Genomic DNA, 25,140 nt, shown 5'->3' on the forward strand with positions numbered 1-25,140 from the left:
TCTGAAAGGGGTATAGCTGAGAAAAAATATCAAAGTATTATTTTGGGGATATTTCGATAGATGTCGGAGTAGAACGTCAAGATATTTTGACTCAAAGATGTACCGTTATGTGGTGACTGAAATTTTGAACATGTAATTAGAGTTATCTGTATAGATAAAGGAGTCGTGTACTTTTTTCACAGATGTGGTTACATAGTCTTGTTCATGTATCGCACTTGTATTTGTGCAAGATGTCTAGAGGGTGAAAAAGATTCAGCTTTAGTTTAGCAGTATTTTCCAGACATTGAATTGTATTAAGATTACAGGATCAGTTCTTACAAACATGGCACAATGACACTGGTAACTCATCTAAAGCATCTTGTTTTATTATCTTCCCATTGAAAAGTGCAGATGGAAAAATAATAACTTTTAACAAATAGAACATGCTTTCTGCGTGTAAATAACGAAATTGGTGATGAATTTCATTATATAATGTGTTGTATCATGTGCTGTATCATGTCTTGCCTAATACATCATGTCATGTTGCTCAGCTTGTCAATTGTTGTACCACCAATAAAAAATAAAATGGTAGCAATCCTCTAGGTGGATGAGGATTACAGGGCTTTAGATTGCCCCAAAGTTCAGGCAATAAAGGTGTTCAGAATATATATGTCCACATTAAACATGATGACCTCAAAAACAAATACAATAAGCTTTAATTATATCAAATTAATAAAATAACATTTCATTTTTGAACATCCACAAACCTTCAGCAGCTACAAATAATATTACTGCAAAAAAAACACCTTAAGTGAAATCTAATGCACTGGATAAAAATTACCAATTTTATTACTACGATAATAGCCATTGGATTTGGAGATTTGTTTGTAGGATTTCATCAGAATCGTACAAATTAGGTGTATAGATATTTTGGTATTCCATTGTGGAAGCAGAATCCTATGATGAACTTTGCAGAGTTGCATGTACATCGTATTGTGAAGCAGCATTATACATGTACCATCATTAGGAATACATCAACAACGAAAACTAAATTTGTACACAATGTGTTTATTGTCAAAAGCACTTCAAACAGCATTTGTGAGACAAAAAGTAACAAAGTACATGTAAAATTATTTCTGAAAGTTTAATAAAACAAATTCTAAGTAGAATTATAATAAATACAATAATTAAAATTTAAATGTGTTCTGTATATATTATATAAAAATCACCTAACAAATATTTTGGTTAATACTTTCATTAACTAGTACATCAATTTGTAAAAAAAAAAAATTAAAAATGTGTACATGTACTGACAGAAGAAAAAGTGCTATTTTTATTAATTCAATAATTTCTTCATGGTGCCACTGTAGATTATAACATTTTATTATCGTTGTAAAGATATTTAAATTTATTCAATATCTTTAATAAAAAAAATTAAATCCCAGTTTTGTGTTTATCCAGTTATTTGTAATACAGGTAAATACTATAAATAAACTAATTTGGTGGAATTACATTGGTTCTTGTACAACTAAAAACAAATATCACAGATTTCACACAACATGTATATTAAAAAAAAAAACATTACAATCAGCTCCTCACGGTACTCTAATCTACTACTGAACATTCTCAAAATGTCTTAATGTATTTGTACTTGACGCCAAGTTCTAATACTGGTAAATGACTACAATATATTCCACTTTTCATAATAACCAATCACTATTTCCTAAGGCATAGAGGCAATACTGATACATAAAATATTTACATAATGCAATACCCAAGCAAGTTTGACAGTAATACTGTTTGAATTCTATCACAGCAAAGTTCGAAACCAAAATGAAATCTTTGTCTTATTAAAACAGTGTAACAGAATGATTGATTCTTGTTCATGACACACGGGTAACATTTAAGGTGCACCACCACGCACTCATACCTACTAGCAAAATACATTAATGATTCTACTTGATGAACTAATGCACTACAGTTAACTTACTCAAATCTTATTTCATAAGCATTGCTGCTTACTTGTTACAGCTGTTCCAAACATTTATCACAGCCATACCTACCTTGAGCTGCCACAAAAATGGAAAAGGCATTAGACGGAAGTCCATGGTATGAAACGGTTAAAGTATGGGTTTTTTTTAACAACACTAGAGCACATTGATTCATTAATCATCTGATAACATTTGATAATTTTGACACAGTCTAAATCTTGGAGAAAACCAACAACAAGGGATCTTTTATATGCACTTTTCCACAGACAGAACAGCACATACCACATCCCTTGATATAGCAGTCATGGAGCACTGAAGGGACGGGGGGAAACAATGGGAGAATGGGTCCACTGAGATGGTTCGATCCTATGACGCAAGCACCTCGGTCAAATGTTACTGACTAAACAAGATCCCGCCCCTCCAAGATATGATGATTAACTATATATCAGAACATACCTTTGAAATGTTGTTATTTTCAAAAGTTCTGGAACAGTGGTGATTTACATCAGCCCACAGGCCACATACCTGCTAATTACAAGTCTTCACTTCCAAAAAGGGCCATATTTATTTAGGCAAAATATTGCTAAATTCTTAGAAGGCAAGTTTTGTTATAAATTCTCGCAAAACCATAAATATTGCAGACTAATTTTAAAGTCTCAGAATGAATATAAATGCTCAACAGATGACCAATACTATGGTACTAAGGTTAATTACTCAATGTGGCTACTTTCATGCGATTGGTAACAAACATCCCTACAACAGTTAACCATTTGTTTAAAGCTAATACAAAAATAGTAGTTTTAACAAAGTGTAGAAGAAAAAACATTTCTCAAAAATGGAGACATTTAAAAAAAAAAATACTTTACTCACATGCTAATAAAAAGAGATAAAAAAAATAGTAATGCTGATCAATGCCAATAATACTGTTTAGCAAATGTATAACTGTGTTTCAACAATATAGTAACAGTACATTCTGTAGTTTTATTCATACCAAAATGTAGAAGGAAAAAACCCACATTTGCTAATGACTTGTTTTGATAGTCTCATAGTAGCATACAAAGCCATATTTGGTTAGTAGTAAATTCCTCTACATCTTACTTGAGCATCACAGAAGTGAATCTACTTGGGAATATATTGCATCTGTTTTGTGTGAACAACAACAACTTTTGGACAGTTTCTCCAGAATGCACTTTTTTAAAGTTAAATTTTTCTTGGACACAGTAAATTCACTTTCAATTGACATATAAAAAAATGCTTGCATTTTAACAAACATTTTGTTCTGTGTGTTGTAAATTCACTTTCAATTGACATATAAAAAAATGCTTGCATTTTAACAAACATTTTGTTCTGTGTGTTTGGTTTTCTTAATTTAATTCTTTGTGTTAATGCATCCAGTAATTATGTTTTCACGTTAACAGCTTGCTGCCATAAATTTCATGATTTGCAGTAAAATCTAGTATCAATACTGATGTTTTTAATACTATTCAGCATCTTCAGATCTAGTTGTCCATTAATGCACATATTTTGTATATTACACTAAATAATTAGTTTTAACTGACTATTTTAATAAATAGTATTACATGTAAAAGTTACTACAAATAATATAAAACATTTCCAATATGTACCTTGAATATGAAATACATATATATATATATATATATATATATATATATATATATATATACATGTATATATATGCAAAATAATTATGTTGAAACAAATAGATACATGGGTACTTGTAAAATATATCCTAAACACAACTGAACTTCTAATTATACAGTTTTATCATCAGGTACAAACAAATGAAAGACATATTCTCTGAATATAGGAAATGCAATCAATTTGCATCTGTACACTAACCATCAACAGCAGCAAATGTGAAACTCCTAGTGTTATAAGAGAAATACTCATCCTATATAATTAGATATAATCATGGGGCTTTAAAAGTTTAATAAAGAATAACGGTCATTTTTGTTCTAACTTTTTACAGAAAGCCCTCTGGAAAAGAAATCAAACTACTTGTACAATGCTAGGCAAACACTGTGGCTAGTCTACCAAGTAGAATGTACATTTACAGCCTAATTTTCACACGTGATTTAGTGTAAAATGACAGATGAATATTTTTCTGACAGTATTTTAAAAATAAAAACTAACATAATACATTCATATAACATTTTGCTTAAATGTCACTCAGATAGCAAACAACCGTAACTACTTACTATTTATATTTACACCCATATCACTGGTATAACTTCAAATATTACATATTATGACATAGTTTTTCATTCTCAATATATACCTAAACCTTCAAAACATCTTTGCTATCTATATCGAAATAGTTAATTTAATTTATATATTCCAGTAATCATCACTTTACATTTTAGAACTGAAAACTAATAATTTAAGCAGCCTATTATACGGTATATTAGTTCCAGCTGATATCATATTTCTCCCTGTTTTGTTAACTTGAGCCTGTATTTGTACATTTATTACTACAGTTATAACAGAAACAACACAAAGCTAAAAGGTCACATAGCAACATCATTAGCTTTTGTTTTTAAAAGCATAAAATTGTGATGTTCTTTTTCCAATTTTAACAAAAGCAATACAGATAAATGTGCACAAATGATTCATATGCAATCTACTACTACTGTAAACAAAAGTGCTTTTTAAAAATAAAATACAGACACTAAAAAGTCTAATGAGTCCCAAAATGAACAGAGACATCTGAATAACTAACAATACTTATGGTGACATACAAATTAAAAAGTCCATTAAAAGACTTAATGATAAAGTTAATGGTAATACTGACTGGTTTCTAAGAAAGCTGGCAAGCCCCTTCTTGTACTAAGTATTTTTAAAAGTATATGTCCAGTACAGACTTAGAATGCATTTCCAAGAGTCCAGCGGTGGTCAGCTCTTCTGCGACGCAAGCGAAGTGCATCTCCATCAAACTCCAGACCAGCGCTCTTGCTTTTCAAATCACAGTCCAGCTTCTGTTGTGCCAAGCGAAGCAGGCCAATATTTCGACTGGTTGCCGTCAGAGACTGCAGAAGACCATCGCCAGCCTGTAAAATTATCATTTATTTTAGTTCCTTGGTCTTTTTGGGTGTTTGTTATTTGTTTTGGGGTGATAATTCTTTTTTGGGTCAAATGTTTGTTCTGAGGTTCTGGGAATGACAACCTCCATGGTTTTTTTAAAAATACAGCCAAACTTGTCCTAGCAGTTACCTGTAATCAGCAGTCACCTGCCTTAAGCGGCATTTTTTCCCCTCCCAAACGATTTATAATGTAAATGCACCTGTAATAAGCAGTCACCTGTCTAACGCGGCCATCAGCCACCTAAATCGGATCCCAAATCGCTAAAATACCTGTATTAAGTGGCCACAGTAAATATTTACTGTTATATAAAGACCGGCCTCGGTGGCGCAGTGGTTAAGCCATCTGACAACAGGCTGGTAGGTACAGGGTTCGCAGCCCGGTACCAGCTCCAGCCCCAGAACGAGTTCTTAAGGGCTCAGTGGGTAGGTGTATATATATATAGATATATAATAGATATATATATATAGATATATATAGCAAGGGATCTTTTATTGCACCATCCCACAGACAATATAGCACATACCACAGCCTTTGATATACCAATCGTGGTGCACTGGCTGGAACGAAAAATAGCCTAATGAGCCCACCAACGGGGATGGATCCTACACCAACCACTGGGCTACATCCCACCCGATAAATGAATAAATAACAGTTACCCTGATCATATGCTGTGCTTCAGGAACCTGACTGCCAACATGGCGTTGAAAGACTCGAATCAGTGGTCGGTCCAGACGCTCTGGTACAGCTATATCACTACTCATGATAGGACCCTGCAACAAACAATCTCATAAACATTCTGATACAGCTATATCACCACTCATGATAGGACCCTGTAACAATCTTATAGACATTCTGGTACAGCTATATCACCACTCATGATAGGACCCTGCAACAAACAATCTCATAAACATTCTGATACAGCTATATCACCACTCATGATAGGACCCTGTAACAATCTTATAGACATTCTGGTACAGCTATATCACCACTCATGATAGGACCCTGTAAGAAACAATCTTATAGACATTCTGGTACAGCTATATCACCACTCATGATAGGACCCTGTAACAATCTTATAGACATTCTGGTACAGCTATATCACCACTCATGATAGGACCCTGTAAGAAACAACCTTATAGACATTCTGGTACAGCTATATCACTACTCATGATAGGACCCTGCAACAAACAATCTCATAAACATTCTGATACAGCTATATCACCACTCATGATAGGACCCTGTAACAATCTTATAGACATTCTGGTACAGCTATATCACCACTCATGATAGGACCCTGTAAGAAACAACCTTACAGACATTCTGGTACAGCTATATCACCACTCATGATAGGACCCTGTAACAATCTTATAGACATTCTGGTACAGCTATATCACCACTCATGATAGGACCCTGTAAGAAACAACCTTATAGACATTCTGGTACAGCTATATCACTACTCATGATAGGACCCTGCAACAAACAATCTCATAAACATTCTGATACAGCTATATCACCACTCATGATAGGACCCTGTAACAATCTTATAGACATTCTGGTACAGCTATATCACCACTCATGATAGGACCCTGTAACAATCTTATAGACATTCTGGTACAGCTATATCACCACTCATGATAGGACCCTGTAAGAAACAATCTTATAGACATTCTGGTACAGCTATATCACCACTCATGATAGGACCCTGTAAGAAACAACCTTATAGACATTCTGGTACAGCTATATCACTACTCATGATAGGACCCTGCAACAAACAATCTCATAAACATTCTGATACAGCTATATCACCACTCATGATAGGACCCTGTAACAATCTTATAGACATTCTGGTACAGCTATATCACCACTCATGATAGGACCCTGTAAGAAACAACCTTATAGACATTCTGGTACAGCTATATCACCACTCATGATAGGACCCTGTAACAATCTTATAGACATTCTGGTACAGCTATATCACCACTCATGATAGGACCCTGTAAGAAACAACCTTATAGACATTCTGGTACAGCTATATCACTACTCATGATAGGACCCTGCAACAAACAATCTCATAAACATTCTGATACAGCTATATCACCACTCATGATAGGACCCTGTAACAATCTTATAGACATTCTGGTACAGCTATATCACCACTCATGATAGGACCCTGTAAGAAACAACCTTATAGACATTCTGGTACAGCTATATCACCACTCATGATAGGACCCTGTAAAAAAAAAAAACTTTATAGACATTCTGGTACAGCTATATCACCACTCCTGATAGGACCCTGTAAGAAACAACCTTATAGACATTCTGGTACAGCTATATCACCACTCCTGATAGGACCCTGTAACAATCTTATAGACATTCTGGTACAGCTATATCACCACTCATGATAGGACCCTGTAAGAAACAACCTTATAGACATTCTGGTACAGCTATATCACCAATCATGATAGGACCCTGTAAGAAACAACCTTATAGACATTCTGGTACAGCTATATCACCACTCCTGATAGGACCCTGTAAGAAACAACCTTATAGACATTCTGGTACAGCTATATCACCACTCATGATAGGACCCTGTAAGAAACAACCTTATAGACATTCTGGTACAGCTATATCACCACTCCTGATAGGACCCTGTAACAATCTTATAGACATTCTGGTACAGCTATATCACCACTCATGATAGGACCCTGTAAGAAACAACCTTATAGACATTCTGGTACAGCTATATCACCAATCATGATAGGACCCTGTAAGACACAACCTTATAGACATTCTGGTACAGCTATATCACCACTCATGATAGGACCCTGTAACAATCTTATAGACATTCTGGTACAACTATATCACCACTCATGAAAGGATCCTGTAAGAAACAACTTTATAGACATTCTGGTACAGCTATATCACCACTCATGATAGGACCCTGTAACAATCTTATAGACATTCTGGTACAGCTATATCACCACTCGTGATAGGAGCCTGTAAGAAACAACCTTACAGACATTCTGGTACAGCTATATCACCACTCATGATATGACCCTGTAACAAACAACCTTACAGACATTCTGGTACAGCTATATCACCACTCATGATATGACCCTGTAACAAACAACTTTAGACATTCTGGTACAGCTATATCACCAATCATAACAGCTACTTTCACAAGCCGCATTGTCATACTTTAAAGTTACCTCCACACTTAAAGATTAACTTTATAATAAAGTAAAGTTAAAACCAGACCAAAAAAAACATTTTGCCAAGTTGTAGTCAAATATCATAAAAAGACATTAGTATGTTTTTGATTCCAATAAAGGCTATTTCAATTTTATAATAAAATATTTAAAATCTTTGACTAAAAGGAAAAAGGAACAAAAGTTAACATTCTTGAATAGTGACATAGTTTGGATTATTTTCTCTTGAATAGTGATGTAATTTGTTTGATTTGTGTAAGGTGTATGTTCTGAACACATTAAAATATACAGTAAAGTTCTAAAGTATACAGTAAAATAGACTAAAACTGCACAGCCCATAGCTCGTAATTTGATCATAAAGTTAAACTTCAAAAGAACATTTGACATACCAGGGTGTAGCCTCTTGCTTGATTAAAACTGCACAGCCCATAGTTCATAATTTGATCATAAAGTTAAACTTTAAATGAACATTTCACATACCAAGGTGTAGCCTCTTGCTCTGTCAGTGGCATCATACCATCTCTGTGCCTTGTAGGTAGAATGGCGGTTCTCTCCCAAAACAAGACCAAGGTTTTGCTAAAAAGAACAAGTCAAATTTTGAAACATAAAGTATGACAATGACATCCAATTCAACTTGTGGCAAACTTACAGTAATCTTTATACGGGTAACAGTATACTGTTGTCTCCCCTGGATAGTCTGTCGCAAAAGAGTTTGCTTGTTATTTTGGACACATCCATGACTGAATCCTAAGTATTAAGAATATGAAATAAATATCTAGCTTTGTGATAGCTAATGAATTATTTTTAAAAATAATTATACTTGGTTTTTCACCAGAAGTGCAATCTGTTAGCAAATTATACATGAATGTACAAAAATGACTACCGGTATTTTATTGCATGTAATACACACATACACACATGCATGCACACATACACACACACACACACACATACACACACACACATACACACACATACACATACACATACACACACACACATACACACACACACATACACACACACATACACACACATTATGATACAAAATGATTGGGCACAAGTAGTTATCCCATGTTTGAGGCCTAACTTCTCCTAATAATAAAGAATACAATAGTACAATATTGGTTACTGGACTTTTGTGTTGTGGAGAAATTACAGTTTATATGCATTTCTCTGTACAACTATTAAACTTCACTCCTCCCTAGGCAAAAACAGGGGACCCAACATTAATACAAATTCACAACTTTAATGAACCATTTAAAGGAGCTCAATCACGGATTTAGTGGGCCTTGTTTCTCTAAATATGCATTATAAATGAAACTTACATTCATTTTGAATACCAAACCTAGTTATTGTATGATTCAAAATATTTTAATTGAATTACGATCAAGGGAATTCCATGATATGCTTCTTTTTTAAAATTTGGAACTCTTCTTGTGACGAGACATGAAAAATACGGAAAAACAGACTCGTAGTGATGAGGCTATATATACGACAACCGTATAATGTATTTTTGGATTTTATATAAACGATTGCCGTGTATAGAGACTTGGCAAATGAGGGCTGGCTATATACATGGCAAATAATTAAAAATATATTATTTCATGACGAAAATAACCGCGAATACGCTGAAATAAAATAATAAACAGTTGGAACATGAACTCACCATTTATTATTATTATTATTATTATTATTAGGCGTGTGTGCAAATTATTTTGACTGGTTCGCAAAGTGGTATTTCGGTTTTAATGTATAGCGTAAAAAAAACCAGTGTACTGTTGCATGTTTTGTCATCCAAAGGTTGGCTAATTATTACTTAACCCAGTTGAATCCAGTTCTACGTGCAGGGACAAGTTCAGCCTGCCGTTTGTGCGTGTGTGCACGCACGTTAATCTTGCATTTTTATAGCCAAAACTCCTCCAGATAAAACACCGCCCCTCCACCCCAAAAAAGTAGTAGTAGGCTAATAATAATAATAATAATAATAATAATAATAATAATAATAATAATAATAATAATAATAATAATAATAATAGTAGTAGTAATAATAATAGTAATAGGAATAATAATTGTGTATTAGTAGTAGTAGTAGTAGTATTACATGTATTATAATGCTCGTAAAATCACTTCGCGGTGGGGTGGGTGTCAGGGCGGTTGTTAAAAAAAATTACATAAATTTAGAGGGGGACCCGCGAGTGGTCTCAGCTTTAGTAGTAGCCTATAAAAAAATGTACTTTGAGTTTTATTGCCCCTTGCAATTTTGAGCATTTGAAATGTGACTAAATACAGCAAAATAACCTTTTAGTCATATTTATTTACGGTAAAATTAATGTTTTTTTTTTAATTTACGTAAGCAGCCTCAAAATTGCAATCCGTGAAAAATTATTAAGTTCAAGCCCTGTTGTTAGTTTGTGTACTGTCCGTAGTTAGTTTCTCTTTCAGTTAATCTACCTCAGCTGCTGATAATTTGTAATTGTTATTTTTATTTATTTATTTATTTATTTCATCATCATCATCAATTTATTTATTATAATTAATTTTTTGTTAGTACTGTAGGGACAATATGACACTATTTATATATCTATGGAAAAGTACATAAAAGAGTCCGCTAAATTCATATACACCCCACCCCTCCCTGTTCAGAAAATGTACTGTTCGTACAGTACTTAATATGTATTTCTCCTGTTCCAGATGGTTTGGTAATATGGATCAATCAAATATATGTACTTATTTACCGCCTATATACATTTTTGCTGTGAATATAGCCAGCCCTCATTAGTGGAGGCTATAGACACGACCTTCATATATATAGTCACATTGTATATAAATACCGTCTAGTTCAGAGTATTGTTTAAAAATGTAACAATTCCTATCCCAAGTCAGCTGTTATGGCATATTTTGTATAATAATGAATCTGACAAGGTGGAAAATGAAGGTGTTTGTGATCCAGATGTTTAGAGTTTTTCGCGTACGACTAACGATAAATTTACCTATAGATGCAAAGGCCTAACTAGTCGGGATTAACATGCTTCTGTTACTAAAATAAATTAATGTATAAGCTTATTATCATTCAGTACATGTTTTTATTATTTTCTAATAACTTATTTTTTTTCTTATTTTTTTTCTATTTACCCTACGTCGCAGAGGATGGTCAAGCGTTCTCGTTACACGAGCTTGGTAAATCGTTTTGGCACTGCGGTTATTTGTGGAATGCCCGTCACATGACTCAAAATAATACGTCACACCTCTGCTCTCCAAATAGCCGTTATTTTTCTCAGAATTATGGACTATACCCATAATTCAATTATTTTTATAAAATATCAATAATAAGTGTGATATGGTGGTTATGTAGATGGTTCAATCAAGTACTTTTAGGTACAAATCAAATGTATATATTGTCATATAATACCTTGTTGGGTCAATAATTAGGTCAACCATCTGTGAGAGAGCGCGTTTAATGACTTTTGCATATTATATATGAAAGAAAGAAATGTTTTATTTAATGACGCACTCAACACATTTTATTTACGGTTATATGGCGTCAGACATATGGTTACGGACCACACAGAGTTTGAGAGGAAACCCGCTGTTGCCACTACATGGGCTACTCTTTCCGATTAGCAGCAAGGGATCTTTTATTTGCACTTCCCACAGGCAGGATAGCACAAACCATGGCCTTTGTTGAACCAGTTATGGATCACTGGTCGGTGCAAGTGGTTTACACCTACCCATTGAGCCTTGCGGAGCACTCACTCAGGGTTTGGAATCGGTATCTGGATTAAAAATCACATGCCTCGACTGGGATCTGAATCCAGTACCTACCAGCCTGTAGACCGATGGCCTAACCACTATGCCACCGAGGACAGTCATATTATATATGAAGACTATTTGATTTTAGCATTTCTGGAAGTAGAATTTTTTTTATAAACTGGCTTCTTTTTCCATATTTAGGCCCTACACTTCAGGCCCCTGGGGGAGGAGAGGGGGAGAAGTCAGAATGACCAAATTCACAAGTTTATTTTTCTATTTTATAAAGACATGGCATTATATGGAAGAAGAGAAGCAGATTTTTTAATATAAATATATATATTATAATATAATATACAAGGCCTTTTAAACAGTTTCCAATTGTACTGATCACTTCTCCACTTTTGATCTGCATAGCCCACTGCCTTCTTTGTACTTATCCGATGCCGCACTTTGCAAGGATCGTTTTGGGGAGAGCTAAACTTTCCTGCGTGAAGCATGGGTTACATCTAAAATAACTGTTGTAAACTCACCCCCTCCTGGGGACAAATGGGAGATCCACCATTAGTAATATTAACAAATTATATAAAACAATCTATTGACTTTTTACATATATGAAGACTATTTGATTACAGCATTTCTGAAAGTAAAGAATTTTTTTTTTTTTTAAATTGGCTTAATATTCCCCTATTGAGTCCTGCCCCTTAATCCCAGAGGTGTGTGTGTCAGAATGATTGAGTTCACAAATGTGTTTTTTCATGTGCCAAGGAAGCTTCAATTCTTTTTTTTTGGAATTGGTTTTGAAGAAGTTCAAGATGAAATATCAGTTTAAATGTATTTCTCATTAACTATATAGTAAACTTCACCCCATCCTCTGGGACAAATGGGGGACCCAACATTAATGATATAAAAACATCAACTATTTGCTGACCTTTACATAATGAAAACTATTCAGTTATAGCATATAGAGAAGAATTTATTTTGTTTAAAGTTACCTTATTTTTCCCTTTTTTGGGCCTCACCTTCAGACACATTTGCCAAGGAAGCTTCCCACAAAATTTGGTTGGAATTGGTGAAGTAGTTTTAGAGTAAGTAAAAATGTGTAACGGGTATGCACAACGGATGAACAAAACACAACAATGGAGGACAACAGATCGCAATAGGCTCACTTGATACTTAAGACTCAGGTGACCACCTAACAATTACCTTCAGTGCAACTGTTTCCGCCATTTTCTTTGTGAGCCCATCGTTGACAGACAGGTGGGCAGCTCTCTGTAGATTCTCGGTGGCGTCAATCAGTTGGCTCGATTCACGGCGCAGGAACGCACACCTTGCTCGGGCGTCGGCTGCATCACTGAGGGCAAGGTCACACTCGGGCGTGTAAGGAGCCAGACCGTCAGCATTGCCAGGGCCGAAAAGATCATTCTCAGGCGAGCAGGTCTGCCCCTCTCGGTTCCTTCTCTCTTCAGCACTCTTTGCACAGTAGAACTCAACGGACGCCAGTGAATGACACAAAAGATCGAGGACTCTGGATCTTTCTTGCACTACAGCAAACAGCCTCCTCCTCGTACAATCCAAGACCTGTGGTACAAATTTGTATATTAGAAAATGCTGTGAGAGGGGCTGTGGGTTTGTTTTGTTTAATTTAGTTTTTTATATAATATATAAAAGGTAAATACTAGTAATGTAAATAAATAAATAAGCAATTTTATTAGCTAAGTAAATACTATATTTTATGAATTATTTAAATGTATTAACTTCTCAAAATTACACATTTTCAGGTTAAATGTATTATTTGGCTTGAAAATAAAGGATATATAAGTTTGAGTGAAACCGAACTACCTGTAGTTGCTGGAGGACTCTTCTCTGCTGAGCTTCTAGCGTCTTCTTACAGTTGAGAAGATGAGCTCGCTCGGCACACAGCAAATCATCGGCGCCATCATGTCCCTGAAACACACAACACACTGTCAGTTATAGAGTAACATACCTAAAACACATAACAGACTTTCAGTTATACAGTAACATACCTAAAACACACAACACACTGTCAGTTATAGAGTAACATACCTAAAACACATAACAGACTGTCAGTTATATAGTAACATACCTAAAACAGACAACAGACTGTCAGTTATACAGTAACATACCTAAAACACACAACAAACTGTTGGTTATATAGTAACATACCTAAAACACACACAACAAACTGTCATTTAAAGAGTAACATACCTAAAACACACAACAGACTGAGTTATAGAGTAATTAACATACCTAAAACACACAACAAACTGTCATTTAAAGAGTAACATACCTAAAACACACAACATACCGTCAGTTATATAGTAACATACCCAAAACACACAACAGACTGTCAGTTATATAGTAACATACCTAAAACACACTGTCAGTTATAGAGTAACATAGCTAAAACACACAACAAACTGTCAGTTATAGTATAATGTCCCTACAACACACACAACAAACTGTCGGTTATAGTAAAATGTCCCTAAAACACACAACAGACAATGTCCCTAAAACACACACAACAAACTGTCAGTTATAGTATAATGTCCCTAAAACATACACAACAAACTGTCACTTATAGAATAATATCCCTAAAACACACACAACAAACTGTCGGTTATATAGTAACATACCTAAAACACACAAACAAATGTCAGTTATAGAGTAACATAGCTAAAACACACAACAAACTGTCAGTTATATAGTAATATACCTAAAACACACAAACAAATGTCAGTTAGGGAGTAACATAGCTAAAACACACAACAGACTGTCAGTTATATAGTAATATACCTAAAACACACAAACAAATGTTAGTTATAGAGTAACATAGCTAAAACACACAACAAACTGTCAGTTATAGTATAATGTCCCTACAACACACACAACAAACTGTTGGTTATAGTAAAATGTCCCTAAAACACACAACAGACAATGTCCCTAAAACACACACAACAAACTGTCAGTTATAGTATAATGTCCCTAAAACATACACAACAAACTGTCAGTTATAGTATAATGTCCCTAAAACACACACAACAAACTGTCGGTTATAGTATAATGTCCCTAAAACACACACAACAAACTGTCAGTTATAGTATAATGTCCCTAAAACACACACAACAAACTGTCGGTTATAGTATAATGTCCCTAAAACACACAACAGACTATCAGTTATATAGTAACATACCTAAAACACACAACAGACTGTCAGTTATACAGTAACATACCTAAAACACACAACAAACTGTCAGTTATAGTATAATGTCCCTAAAACATACACAACAAACTGTCAGTTATAGTATAATGTCCCTAAAACACACACAACAAACTGTCGGTTATAGTATAATGTCCCTAAAACACACACAACAAACTGTCAGTTATAGTATAATGTCCCTAAAACACACACAACAAACTGTCGGTTATAGTATAATATCCCTAAAACACACACAACAAACTGTCGGTTATAGTATAATGTCCCTAAAACACACAACAGACTATCAGTTATATAGTAACATACCTAAAACACACAACAGACTGTCAGTTATAGAGTAACATACTATAAACCATGAAATTAATGTGAGCAAGATATTAATGGAAACAAGAGTACTGGTCTGGTACATGATATGCCTGTCAGGAGTTTGATGGAAAACCATAGATATTAATGAATATGTTGTGGGTATGATTTTAATTCCAATTATGTGAAAGTTTTGCAATGGGATGGATGAACAGTTTGTCTGATGATACTGTATCCATTGGAGAAGGTGCTGTCTAATTAATGAAGTTATTGTTCGTTATTAGAAAGGGAAATTTTGTTTAGCATGGATACTCTGGTGACACATTTATATTGGCAGAAAAACATTTTATGTATGTAATGTTAACAATATAGAACCACCAATAAATTAGCTGGACAAGGATTTACTGTTATGTTCAGTAGACCATGAAAAGTAGGTCACAGTGACCTAGTGATAGTACTCGACACACTGCCATCCCAAGTTGTTCCTACATGTGAGGTTTGATAGTCCTGTATGCATCTGTATGCAAGATATGGTCCTGACAAGGATTTACTGTATGTGCAGTAGACCATGAAAAGTATGCAAGATATGGTCTGGACAAAAACAGGTTAACAGACGGACATACGAACGGACAGACAATGCCATACCATAATATGACAAATCATAGATGGGCGTACAAAAATGTGTCTGATGTATCGGCACAATAATTAGTTGATGCATTATATTTTTAACCTATGTCACCGCCAAGTAAAAAAGAAACAACCAAACATGTGTATCTATTAGAATGAAAGTGCTATTTTATGTCATTAGAAAATAATCATGCAATGTCAATGAACAAGATAACAGATATGTACAAAAAAATCTATTCTGGACAAGCAAAACGAACAGTCCATTAATTGTTTTTGTTGTTGTTGTTGAAACTAGGTAGATGTACATGTAGTATGTTATCTCCACACTGTTATTTTTGTGGTGCTCTGCATAAGAGGTACAAAAAATGACTGCTGACACAAATGACTATCGTCCACAGGTTTGACTGTCAAAACAAATGTCATTTGCTACTGTTTAATTGATGTGAGCTTAAACTAAACTATATTCTGTGAAAACATCTTTAAAAGTTGCATTTGCCAGACGCATTAATAAAAATACATGTTGTAGTGTGTAACTGTCTCAATGCAGTAATATCATAACATACATTATTTTCATGATTTCCTAAAATATGCAACAAAATGTCAGTTGATAGTAACATACCTAAAACACACACATAAACTGTCATTTATGTGTGTGGTTTAGGGACATGTCTGTGATGACATCATTTAGCTATATATTTACATTTGGTCAGTTGTAGTAATGTCCCTAAAATACAACATCCCGTTAATAATATCTCTAAAACACACACAATGAACTGTTAGTTATAGTAATGTTCCCAAAACAGTGTAACAGAAAAAAGTTTAATAAAAAAAAAAACCCACCAGGTATTAGTTTCATTACATATTTCACCAACTGTGATTGACAATTTAAACAAAGTGACACATCTTACATCTCTAACCTCTTGTAACAGTAACTCATTAACATAGCAAAGAGAGGTGTATGTTTTCTCAATCTCACAGAGGATTAACTGCTGTCACACATAATACAGTGGCCATTAATCTTATTCTGACTGTAACCAACACATACGGTTGCTATTCTTGTGTGTGACTTTCCCTATTTGACAAGTATACAGCTGTATTTGAGGATTGTCAAGTCATTTTTAGTACTATAGTACTATTAAATAGGATTATAAATTTATAAACAAAATCTAAAAGAAGAATATTAAAATAATAAATATATGTCACATATAATTAGCCACATATGGAGCTCATGGGATAAATCTATATCATACATTACATATTATTATGTTATGAAAATAAATAAAAAAACAGAAGTGGCTACGAATATATTTACAATTGCACAGTGGCTGTTTTTGACACCATTCTTGTGTAAATGGCACATCATGTAACACTTAAAGCATAATAAGTATAATAGTATACACATCATCAACCCAGTTCTATCAAAAGTTAAACATTCAGAAATTAGACACAGAAAATCTGATAGATGATTATACACTTTTTAAATATATAACAAGTGATTTCAGGGAACAATTTGGTCAATACCATGTCACAATTCCCTACGCAAATTTCAGAGATCACTATATAATTCTAAAACGTTAAAAAAATAATAACAAAATAACCTGATTTCATGTGTTTCTTCCCATCAATAGGAGAACACATGATCTATCATAAATATTTTTTAAATAATGTTGTTAGTCGCCCAAAAAATATTATTTGGGTGATCTTCTTTCTATATAGCACATCGTCCATATTGCATACATTTATTCCACATTAAAATCTTGCTCGTGGTTCCCAAAACTGAACATATCAGTAAGCCGACTTACAATATTTTTTAAATAATGGTGTTAGTTGCCCAAAAAAAATTATTTGGGTGATCTTCTTTCTATAGCATATCGTCCATATTGCATACATTTATTCCACATTAAAATCTTGCTCGTGGTTCCCAAAACTGAACGTATCGGTAAGCCAACTTAAAATGATTAACAAAATATGCTTAAAACTACATTCCCTGGAATATTTTTATTATTTAAGCATATAGAACAGAAAATCCAATTACGTTTGGTGCATATATGATGCACTCCGCATTGGTTTCACTACGCTGGCAGGTATCCCCATCGGCAGGTATACAAAAAGACCATTGTATGTGATATCCTGTCTGTGGGATGGTACATATAAACAATCTCTTGCTAAAACAAAATGTAGCGGGTTTTCAAGGCACGTGTGCAGGGATTTCAGCGGGGTTGGGGTTATAGACTGTGTTAAGCGAAGTTTATATGGGACCATGCTCCCCCAAAAATACATTTCAATTTTTTTTAAGCTTGGGCAAGGAAGGGTTTCGACCTCCAATACCCTCCCCCTGCACATGCACCCGATTCCTCTCTAAGATTATGTCAAAATTACCAAATGTTAGACATCCAACAGCAGATGGAAGGAAGGATAGGATATGTTTTATTTAATGACGCACTCAACATATTTTATTTACGGTTTTATGGGGTCGGATGATTATTAAATCAATATTCTTTATCTTTGATGTCATTAAACAACCCCCCCCCCCCCCCAACTTTACCCTTTCCAAACGAAATAATATTTATTTGAATTTGTCAATTTTAACACGTAAAATTAAGAAGTGAAAACGTTCATCGTCTACTTTAGTATATTTTATTTTAAAAATATATACATGATTAATATGTAACTAGTATACAAACTAAACTTTGAAAGTTCTACTAACACTTTATAAAATATCAATTCTGAAATAGGAAGATATGACTGTCGATAATACGTTGTCAAGATCAAACCGGTATTAACTAAAGACTCTAGTACCGTGTCCTCAACCAAACATTCTTCGTACAGCGCAAGATTTCTCTTTTAATTTTTTGAGACGAACCCTACAATTTGAAATCGGCAAATGCACGTGTTAACTCAGGCTGTCGTTTGTGCTTTGCCGAGCTATGGCGGCACAGGCAACGAATTAAGCGTATACGTTTGACGATATCCGTTCATAGCAAACACAGACAACTTTTTTAAAAGTGCATTTGAGCTTGTATTTCACATTTGTATATGATGTTATAATATGGTAACCAGAGAATGTAACTTTAAACTAGAGGCTGGTACAGGGTATATCAGCTTTACCCTGTGATGGTAATAAAGGAGATATATATTTGAGGCTTGCTGAGTGGAGTTTCCCATTCATCCTGAACAGGATCAAACCGGTCTCAAGTAATAAAGCCTGTTTTTATTTTCATCCTGTAACCCAGCAAACTAAAGTGGGAAAATTATCTTTATTCCTAATTTTTGTTTATGTATACAAGTACTGTACAAGCAAGCCTTTTATGGTATATGATGTCATGAAATGTTCATGATGTCATTCTTTATAAAATGTTATATTTGTAATGCCAAAATGTTTTTTTCAAACTCAAAATAAAGAAGTTTTGTTGTGTTTATTACAACACAGAACTGTATAGTTATCACACTTTATTGTAAAGTAAATGTTTGGTCATGCAGGCTTAAGCTTTAGTAGCATTTACCACTTTGCTTTAATTAGGGGTAAGTTCAGTCAGCCGTTTGTCGCTAACTTTTTCATAGACTGGTTCTTACGCCACACATTAAACTGAATGACCACTCTGGGAACCAATCAAAATGTTTAACAAAACACAGCTGACTGAATATAAGTCTATCGCCACCAAAATCTGTCAATTCAAGCAGAAGTTGTCAAATAAAAAAATATATATTACTGTCAAAATTATATGTAGTGTGATATAAATTATGGTATTCACAAAGTGTTATGATCTAAATTACAGTGTTTACAAACTGTAAGTGGTTATCTCTGCTTAAAATACACTTCTGTCGTTTCATCCATTCATACAAACATACACAAATGTTTTTATCTATGGGTAAATCTTCAAGTAATGGATTACAACGTGCTGAGATCTTTAGTGGTCTTTTCCAGCAGATACATGAGGCATGGTTAACGACCATTCAGTAAATTCACAGTGTTAAACAGACCTGCTTTAAAGCATTCATCAATCCTGTACTCAACCAATAATACCAAGCGTTATATAGTGTCCATACACTTGTCCGGGTAAACCGATTTTCCTACACAAAAGACAATCTTAATGTTCCAGTACTTAACCTCTTCAGTGGGAGCACATTACATCACCCACACAATCGAGGTTACCAAACTTTAATAATTACAGTGAACATGATTTATGGAAGATATAATGGATATGTTGAAATTAAATTAAAAAAGTGAAGAAAAAACATATTAACAAAATTGGAGTCGTGACCAGCTGTCAACCTGATTTGATCACCTGCAGTTGTCAACTTTATTTGATCGCCTGCAGTTCCCAACTTTATTTGAGCATTTGTGGTTGCCAACTTTATTTGATCATTTGTGGTTGTCAATATTATTTGATCACCTGTGGTTGTCAACTTTATTTGATCATTTGTGGTTGTCAATTTTATTTGATCATCTGCACTTGTCAGCTTTATTCCATTATCTAGCTGTCAATTAGCTTTGTTTGATCATATACAGCTGTCAGCCATATTTAGTCATCTGCAGTTAGTAGCTGTGTTTGATAATCTGCAGCTGTTAGCTGTATTTAATCATTTGTGGTTGTTAGCTGTAATTGATCAGCTTTCTCTGTTGTAGTCAAAATCACTGTTACAAACTTACAAACAAACAATATGACAACCAAACAACGTTTGCTCTACCACTGAGCTACATTCCATCCCGATGCCATGTTAAATATTCAAAGAAACAATACTTTATGTCTTCCACTGACCAATGTTGCCAAGGAATTTCCATGACATAATTAATTATACATTACCAAACACCTTCATGCCCTCTATAAGCAGCAGAGAGCATGTTGATTAATTCATGGACTTGTGAGCTAATCTATAGTTACTAATCAATGCCGAAGCCCAACACGAGAGGTTCTTTGTAACACACCAAGGCTGTGATTATTGTAGTGAATGTCTGTTGATATAAAACATCAATAGACTTTGCTTTCTGCTCCCTGGGGCCATTTCACTGTGAATACATTACTAGTGTACATTGTTGTGTTTTGCCAATCTGACTTGAACAATATACTTGGTTTATTGCATGTCACTTGCACATACATGAACCATAAACATATACAGATTGCATTGTGTGTCATGGTACACTTTGTTCAGTATCGTGTCGTAATTTGCTACGCAAATTTCAGAGATCACTACACAATTTTAAAACATTAAACAGTAGTAGCTAATCAAATTGATTAAAGGGACAGACCCTAGTTTTTAAACACTAAGACACATTTTTCACCTAGACCCTAATTTCAACCCGCAAAATGGAAACTAAGTTTGGTTAATTTACAAACCTGTAATAAATTTGGATACAACAGAATGAAACAAGAGTCTGTGAAATTGAAATACCCTTAAAAATAGACTAAAGCGTGACTCCACCACTGTGACTTCTCAGATGCACATGCATTTTTCAAAATATGAAAAATGCATTTTAAACATGAAAACAGAAGTTATTGTTTTTCCAAGTTGTGTCATTTTGTGGTATGATTAATACTGTATTTGTGACTTCAGTTTATTGTTGCACTAATCACCTGAAATGACACTGGCAGTTCATATAGGGACTATAATAAAATAAAATCCAGATTTGTGATGAAACAAACAGTGCAAATTATTCAGTATTCAAAATTAAAATGGCATATGGTAGGGCTCGCTAGATTGGTTTTGGGGTCGCTATATTTGTTAATATCATGTCCTTATGATACATGTAGCCCAGTGGTAAAGTGCTCGCTTGATGCACAGTCAGTCTACAATCAATCCCTGTCGGTGGGCCCATTGGGCTGTTTCTCATTCTATCCAGTGCACTACGACTGGTATATCAAAGGCCTCGGTATGTGATATCCTGATTGTGGGATGGTGCCTATAAAAGATTCCTTGGCAGTTGCTATTAATACAAAAATGTCGCTGGTTTCCTCTTTAATATTATATGACAGCAAGGAATATTTTGTTTCGAAACTTGCACAGTGAATCCATTCATACATACATAGTGTGGGTTGCCCCCCAATATGGGTTGCTTCCCCCCCCCCCTTATAAAATCTTGGCTATGCCAGTGGCTCTAGTGGTGTCATTAAACAAAACAAGGCATAAGTTCGACATGTACCCCCTCCCCCATAGGGTTAGTTTTAGGGTTAGTCTTGAGAGCCTTTGATATAGACGGGTATGGGTCAAACTCTTTCCCAAAACAAAGTTAACTTCAACTTACTGGATAGCACTAACTGGTGTAACAAAGGCCGTGGTATGTACTATCCTGTCTGTGGGATGGTGCATATAAAAGATCCCTTGCTGCTAATCAGAAAGAGGAGCCTATGGCGACAGCAGGTTTCTTCTCTCAATATCTGTGTGGTCCTTAACCATATGACCGTAAATAAATGTGTTGAGTGCGTCCCTAAATAAAACATTTCCTTCCTTATGGACAGCACTAATTTTTCACATTAAATTGTGAACTGTTTTTGGTACTACAAACACAAACTGAAAGCTGTATGACAATTTGTTTCTTTTATTATTTTATTTATTTATCTATCTAAACAAAACATACCTTTTCTCGTGGAGGTCTGTAGTCTCTTATTTCCATGCTGTCTTTGTTAACCTTCAAATCTTTTCTTAAGTGTTCTAATAACGTGTCCAAAGCCTCTTTGGTACGCGTTAAAGATTTGATTTCTTCATTTGTGAGCAAAAGACTTTCTCTCAATCTGGCGACAACTGCTCGAACATCTCTCGTGTATCGTCTGACTTCGTCATTACTCAACTGACAGACAGTGTCTCGCATGTTAGGAAGGGGATCCAGCGCTTTGCCGATTTCGGAACTTTTATTACTTTTCTGAGCAAGTGTCTGTGCCAGTTTTACGTTTCTTACGGTGGCATTTCGCCACCCTTCGGGTCCTATGGCTATGTTAGCCATTATAACTATTGATACAAACCCACGAAGTCTTCCAACAATCTTGGTACTTAGACCACAAGTTCGAAAAGCGACTCCAGTTATTTTCTCACCGTCGAGTTCTTACCTATGTTGTCCCAGGCAACGAGACGCTAACTCAAATTGAGTGGAGTACAGATTGGCGAAACGATATTAATCCTCGAGTAAATATAAAATTAGCCTGCCATTGATAGATTTGTTAAAGAAATGTTAGGAATATTTTAATATCAAAGGAATCTAAAAGTAAAAGTAAAAATTGCTCTTTAATGTACAGCCTCGAGTTTTATAAAAAATCTATGTTTAATCCAAAAACGTTTTTCTTGTGATACAAATTTATACGGTTCATAATAAGTTAAAGGTAGAGTTGCACGGCGGTAACGTACCCGTTCCATACAAAATTCAAACACAGTTGTATCGGAGTAAAAAAAAAGAAAAAAAGTACTGTCGGAAATAGAATAAAAATGATTTTCGTCGATTATTTTGTAAATACCCATTCAATGATACTTTACCTAATTTAGCATTTACTTGTTTTGGCTCTCATTGATGTACAAGGTAGTGTTTACTCTTGAAATTAAACTAAATATGTCAGTAAAGAGGTGATTTGTGACCTTTGTTGGAACAGACTATAACATATTTTGATCGATATGTGTCAATTTCATTTACCCTTAAACAAACTTTTAATTTAAAACTGCAAGTTAACGGATTATTTTGAATTGCAGCATAAATTATTAATTATGACAAGCATATTTATTGAATATAAATTCAATATAAGTACATTAGAAATTTACACAATGTTGCAACAATTTAAAGGTGCTATATAATGTGAGCTATGATAAAGATTCTCCAATTAAAAAAAGTATTTTCTACCAGTAGATAAAATTATTTCCTATAATCATTTATGGGCATATTGTTAAAGGTGTCTTCTTTAAATGTTAAATCAAAAGTTAATTAAATAAAAATAAATAGATAAATAAAAAAAAGATTATTTGCAATAGCTGTCATTGGGTAATATTGAGATAGCACCTTTAATACCGGTATAATGGATCGTTATATTGGCTCTTGACAGTTTTGCTCAAAAGTTACTTATAAATTACTACAAATATTTTGTTTTGGAGATGGATAGGGGCAAACCATCATCAGAAACAGTCCCTCGCATATTGTAACAGCAATGAAATTGACACATGTTGACCAAAATTTATTATAGTCTGTTCCAATTAAGTGCACAAATCACCTGTTTACTGACATTTTTCTTTTAATTTCAAGAGTAAACACCACCTTGAACATCAATGAGCGCCCAAACAAGTAAATGTTAAATTAGGTAGACTATCATTAAATATTTACAAAATATTTACTTGTCAGTTTAATATGTAAGAAATAATCCACGAAAATCATTTTTATTCTATTTCCGACAGTACTTTAGTAGCTTACACGACAGCACAATCGTGATTTCACCAAATCCATAATTGGCTTTTGGTGAAAATCCATTTAGGGGGGTCCCCAGTGACATGAGGTGGAATGCCAAGGGAACTTTGGGGGAGGTTTGGATGGGGATCGTAAAAAAGAAAAGAAAATTAGTCCCCTGTTATATAATAAAATTATAACTCGCAAAATTTAGGGGGAAGGCCGGGCCCCCGCCCCCCCCCCCCCCCCCATCGATCCGCCTCTGTACATGCCTTTGTGCTGCCTATTAAATATGACATTCAATTGTTACCTGTATCATATTTTCAATACAATTTGGATTCAAAATTTATTTTGCACTGTATTGGTGTGCATTGATGTTATACGACAAGGGATGATGCATGGAGTTCATTATATAAAAAACGTCCAAACCGTTACTATAATAAAAATTCGTATCATTACACAAAACAGAGTCAAAAGGAAGTTTTAAAAGGTTATGACTGCCACGTGGAGTTCATTAGCCTACTGTATATATATATATACAAACGCAGTGTAGTATACTATCAAAAACGTTTATTTTGTTTAACGATA

At 34.4% G+C, this 25,140-nt stretch overlaps 1 protein-coding gene across 1 annotated transcript; it reads right to left on the reverse strand.

Annotated features, from left to right (window-relative positions):
- Positions 1–1,037: 1,037 nt before the first annotated feature.
- On the reverse strand, positions 1,038–23,252 carry LOC121382755 (coiled-coil domain-containing protein 105-like). The gene is made up of 6 exons (XM_041512334.1): positions 22,774–23,252; positions 13,874–13,978; positions 13,238–13,612; positions 8,762–8,857; positions 5,729–5,842; positions 1,038–5,038 (listed from the first exon to the last, which is right to left on the reverse strand). The coding sequence occupies exons 1-6, from the start codon at positions 23,134–23,136 to the stop codon at positions 4,853–4,855; spliced, it is 1,239 nt and encodes a 412-aa protein (XP_041368268.1). The 5' UTR covers positions 23,137–23,252; the 3' UTR covers positions 1,038–4,852.
- Positions 23,253–25,140: the final 1,888 nt, after the last annotated feature.

Source organism: Gigantopelta aegis, chromosome 10 (assembly GCF_016097555.1).
Source record: "Gigantopelta aegis isolate Gae_Host chromosome 10, Gae_host_genome, whole genome shotgun sequence".
Lineage (NCBI taxonomy): Eukaryota > Metazoa > Mollusca > Gastropoda > Neomphalida > Peltospiridae > Gigantopelta > Gigantopelta aegis.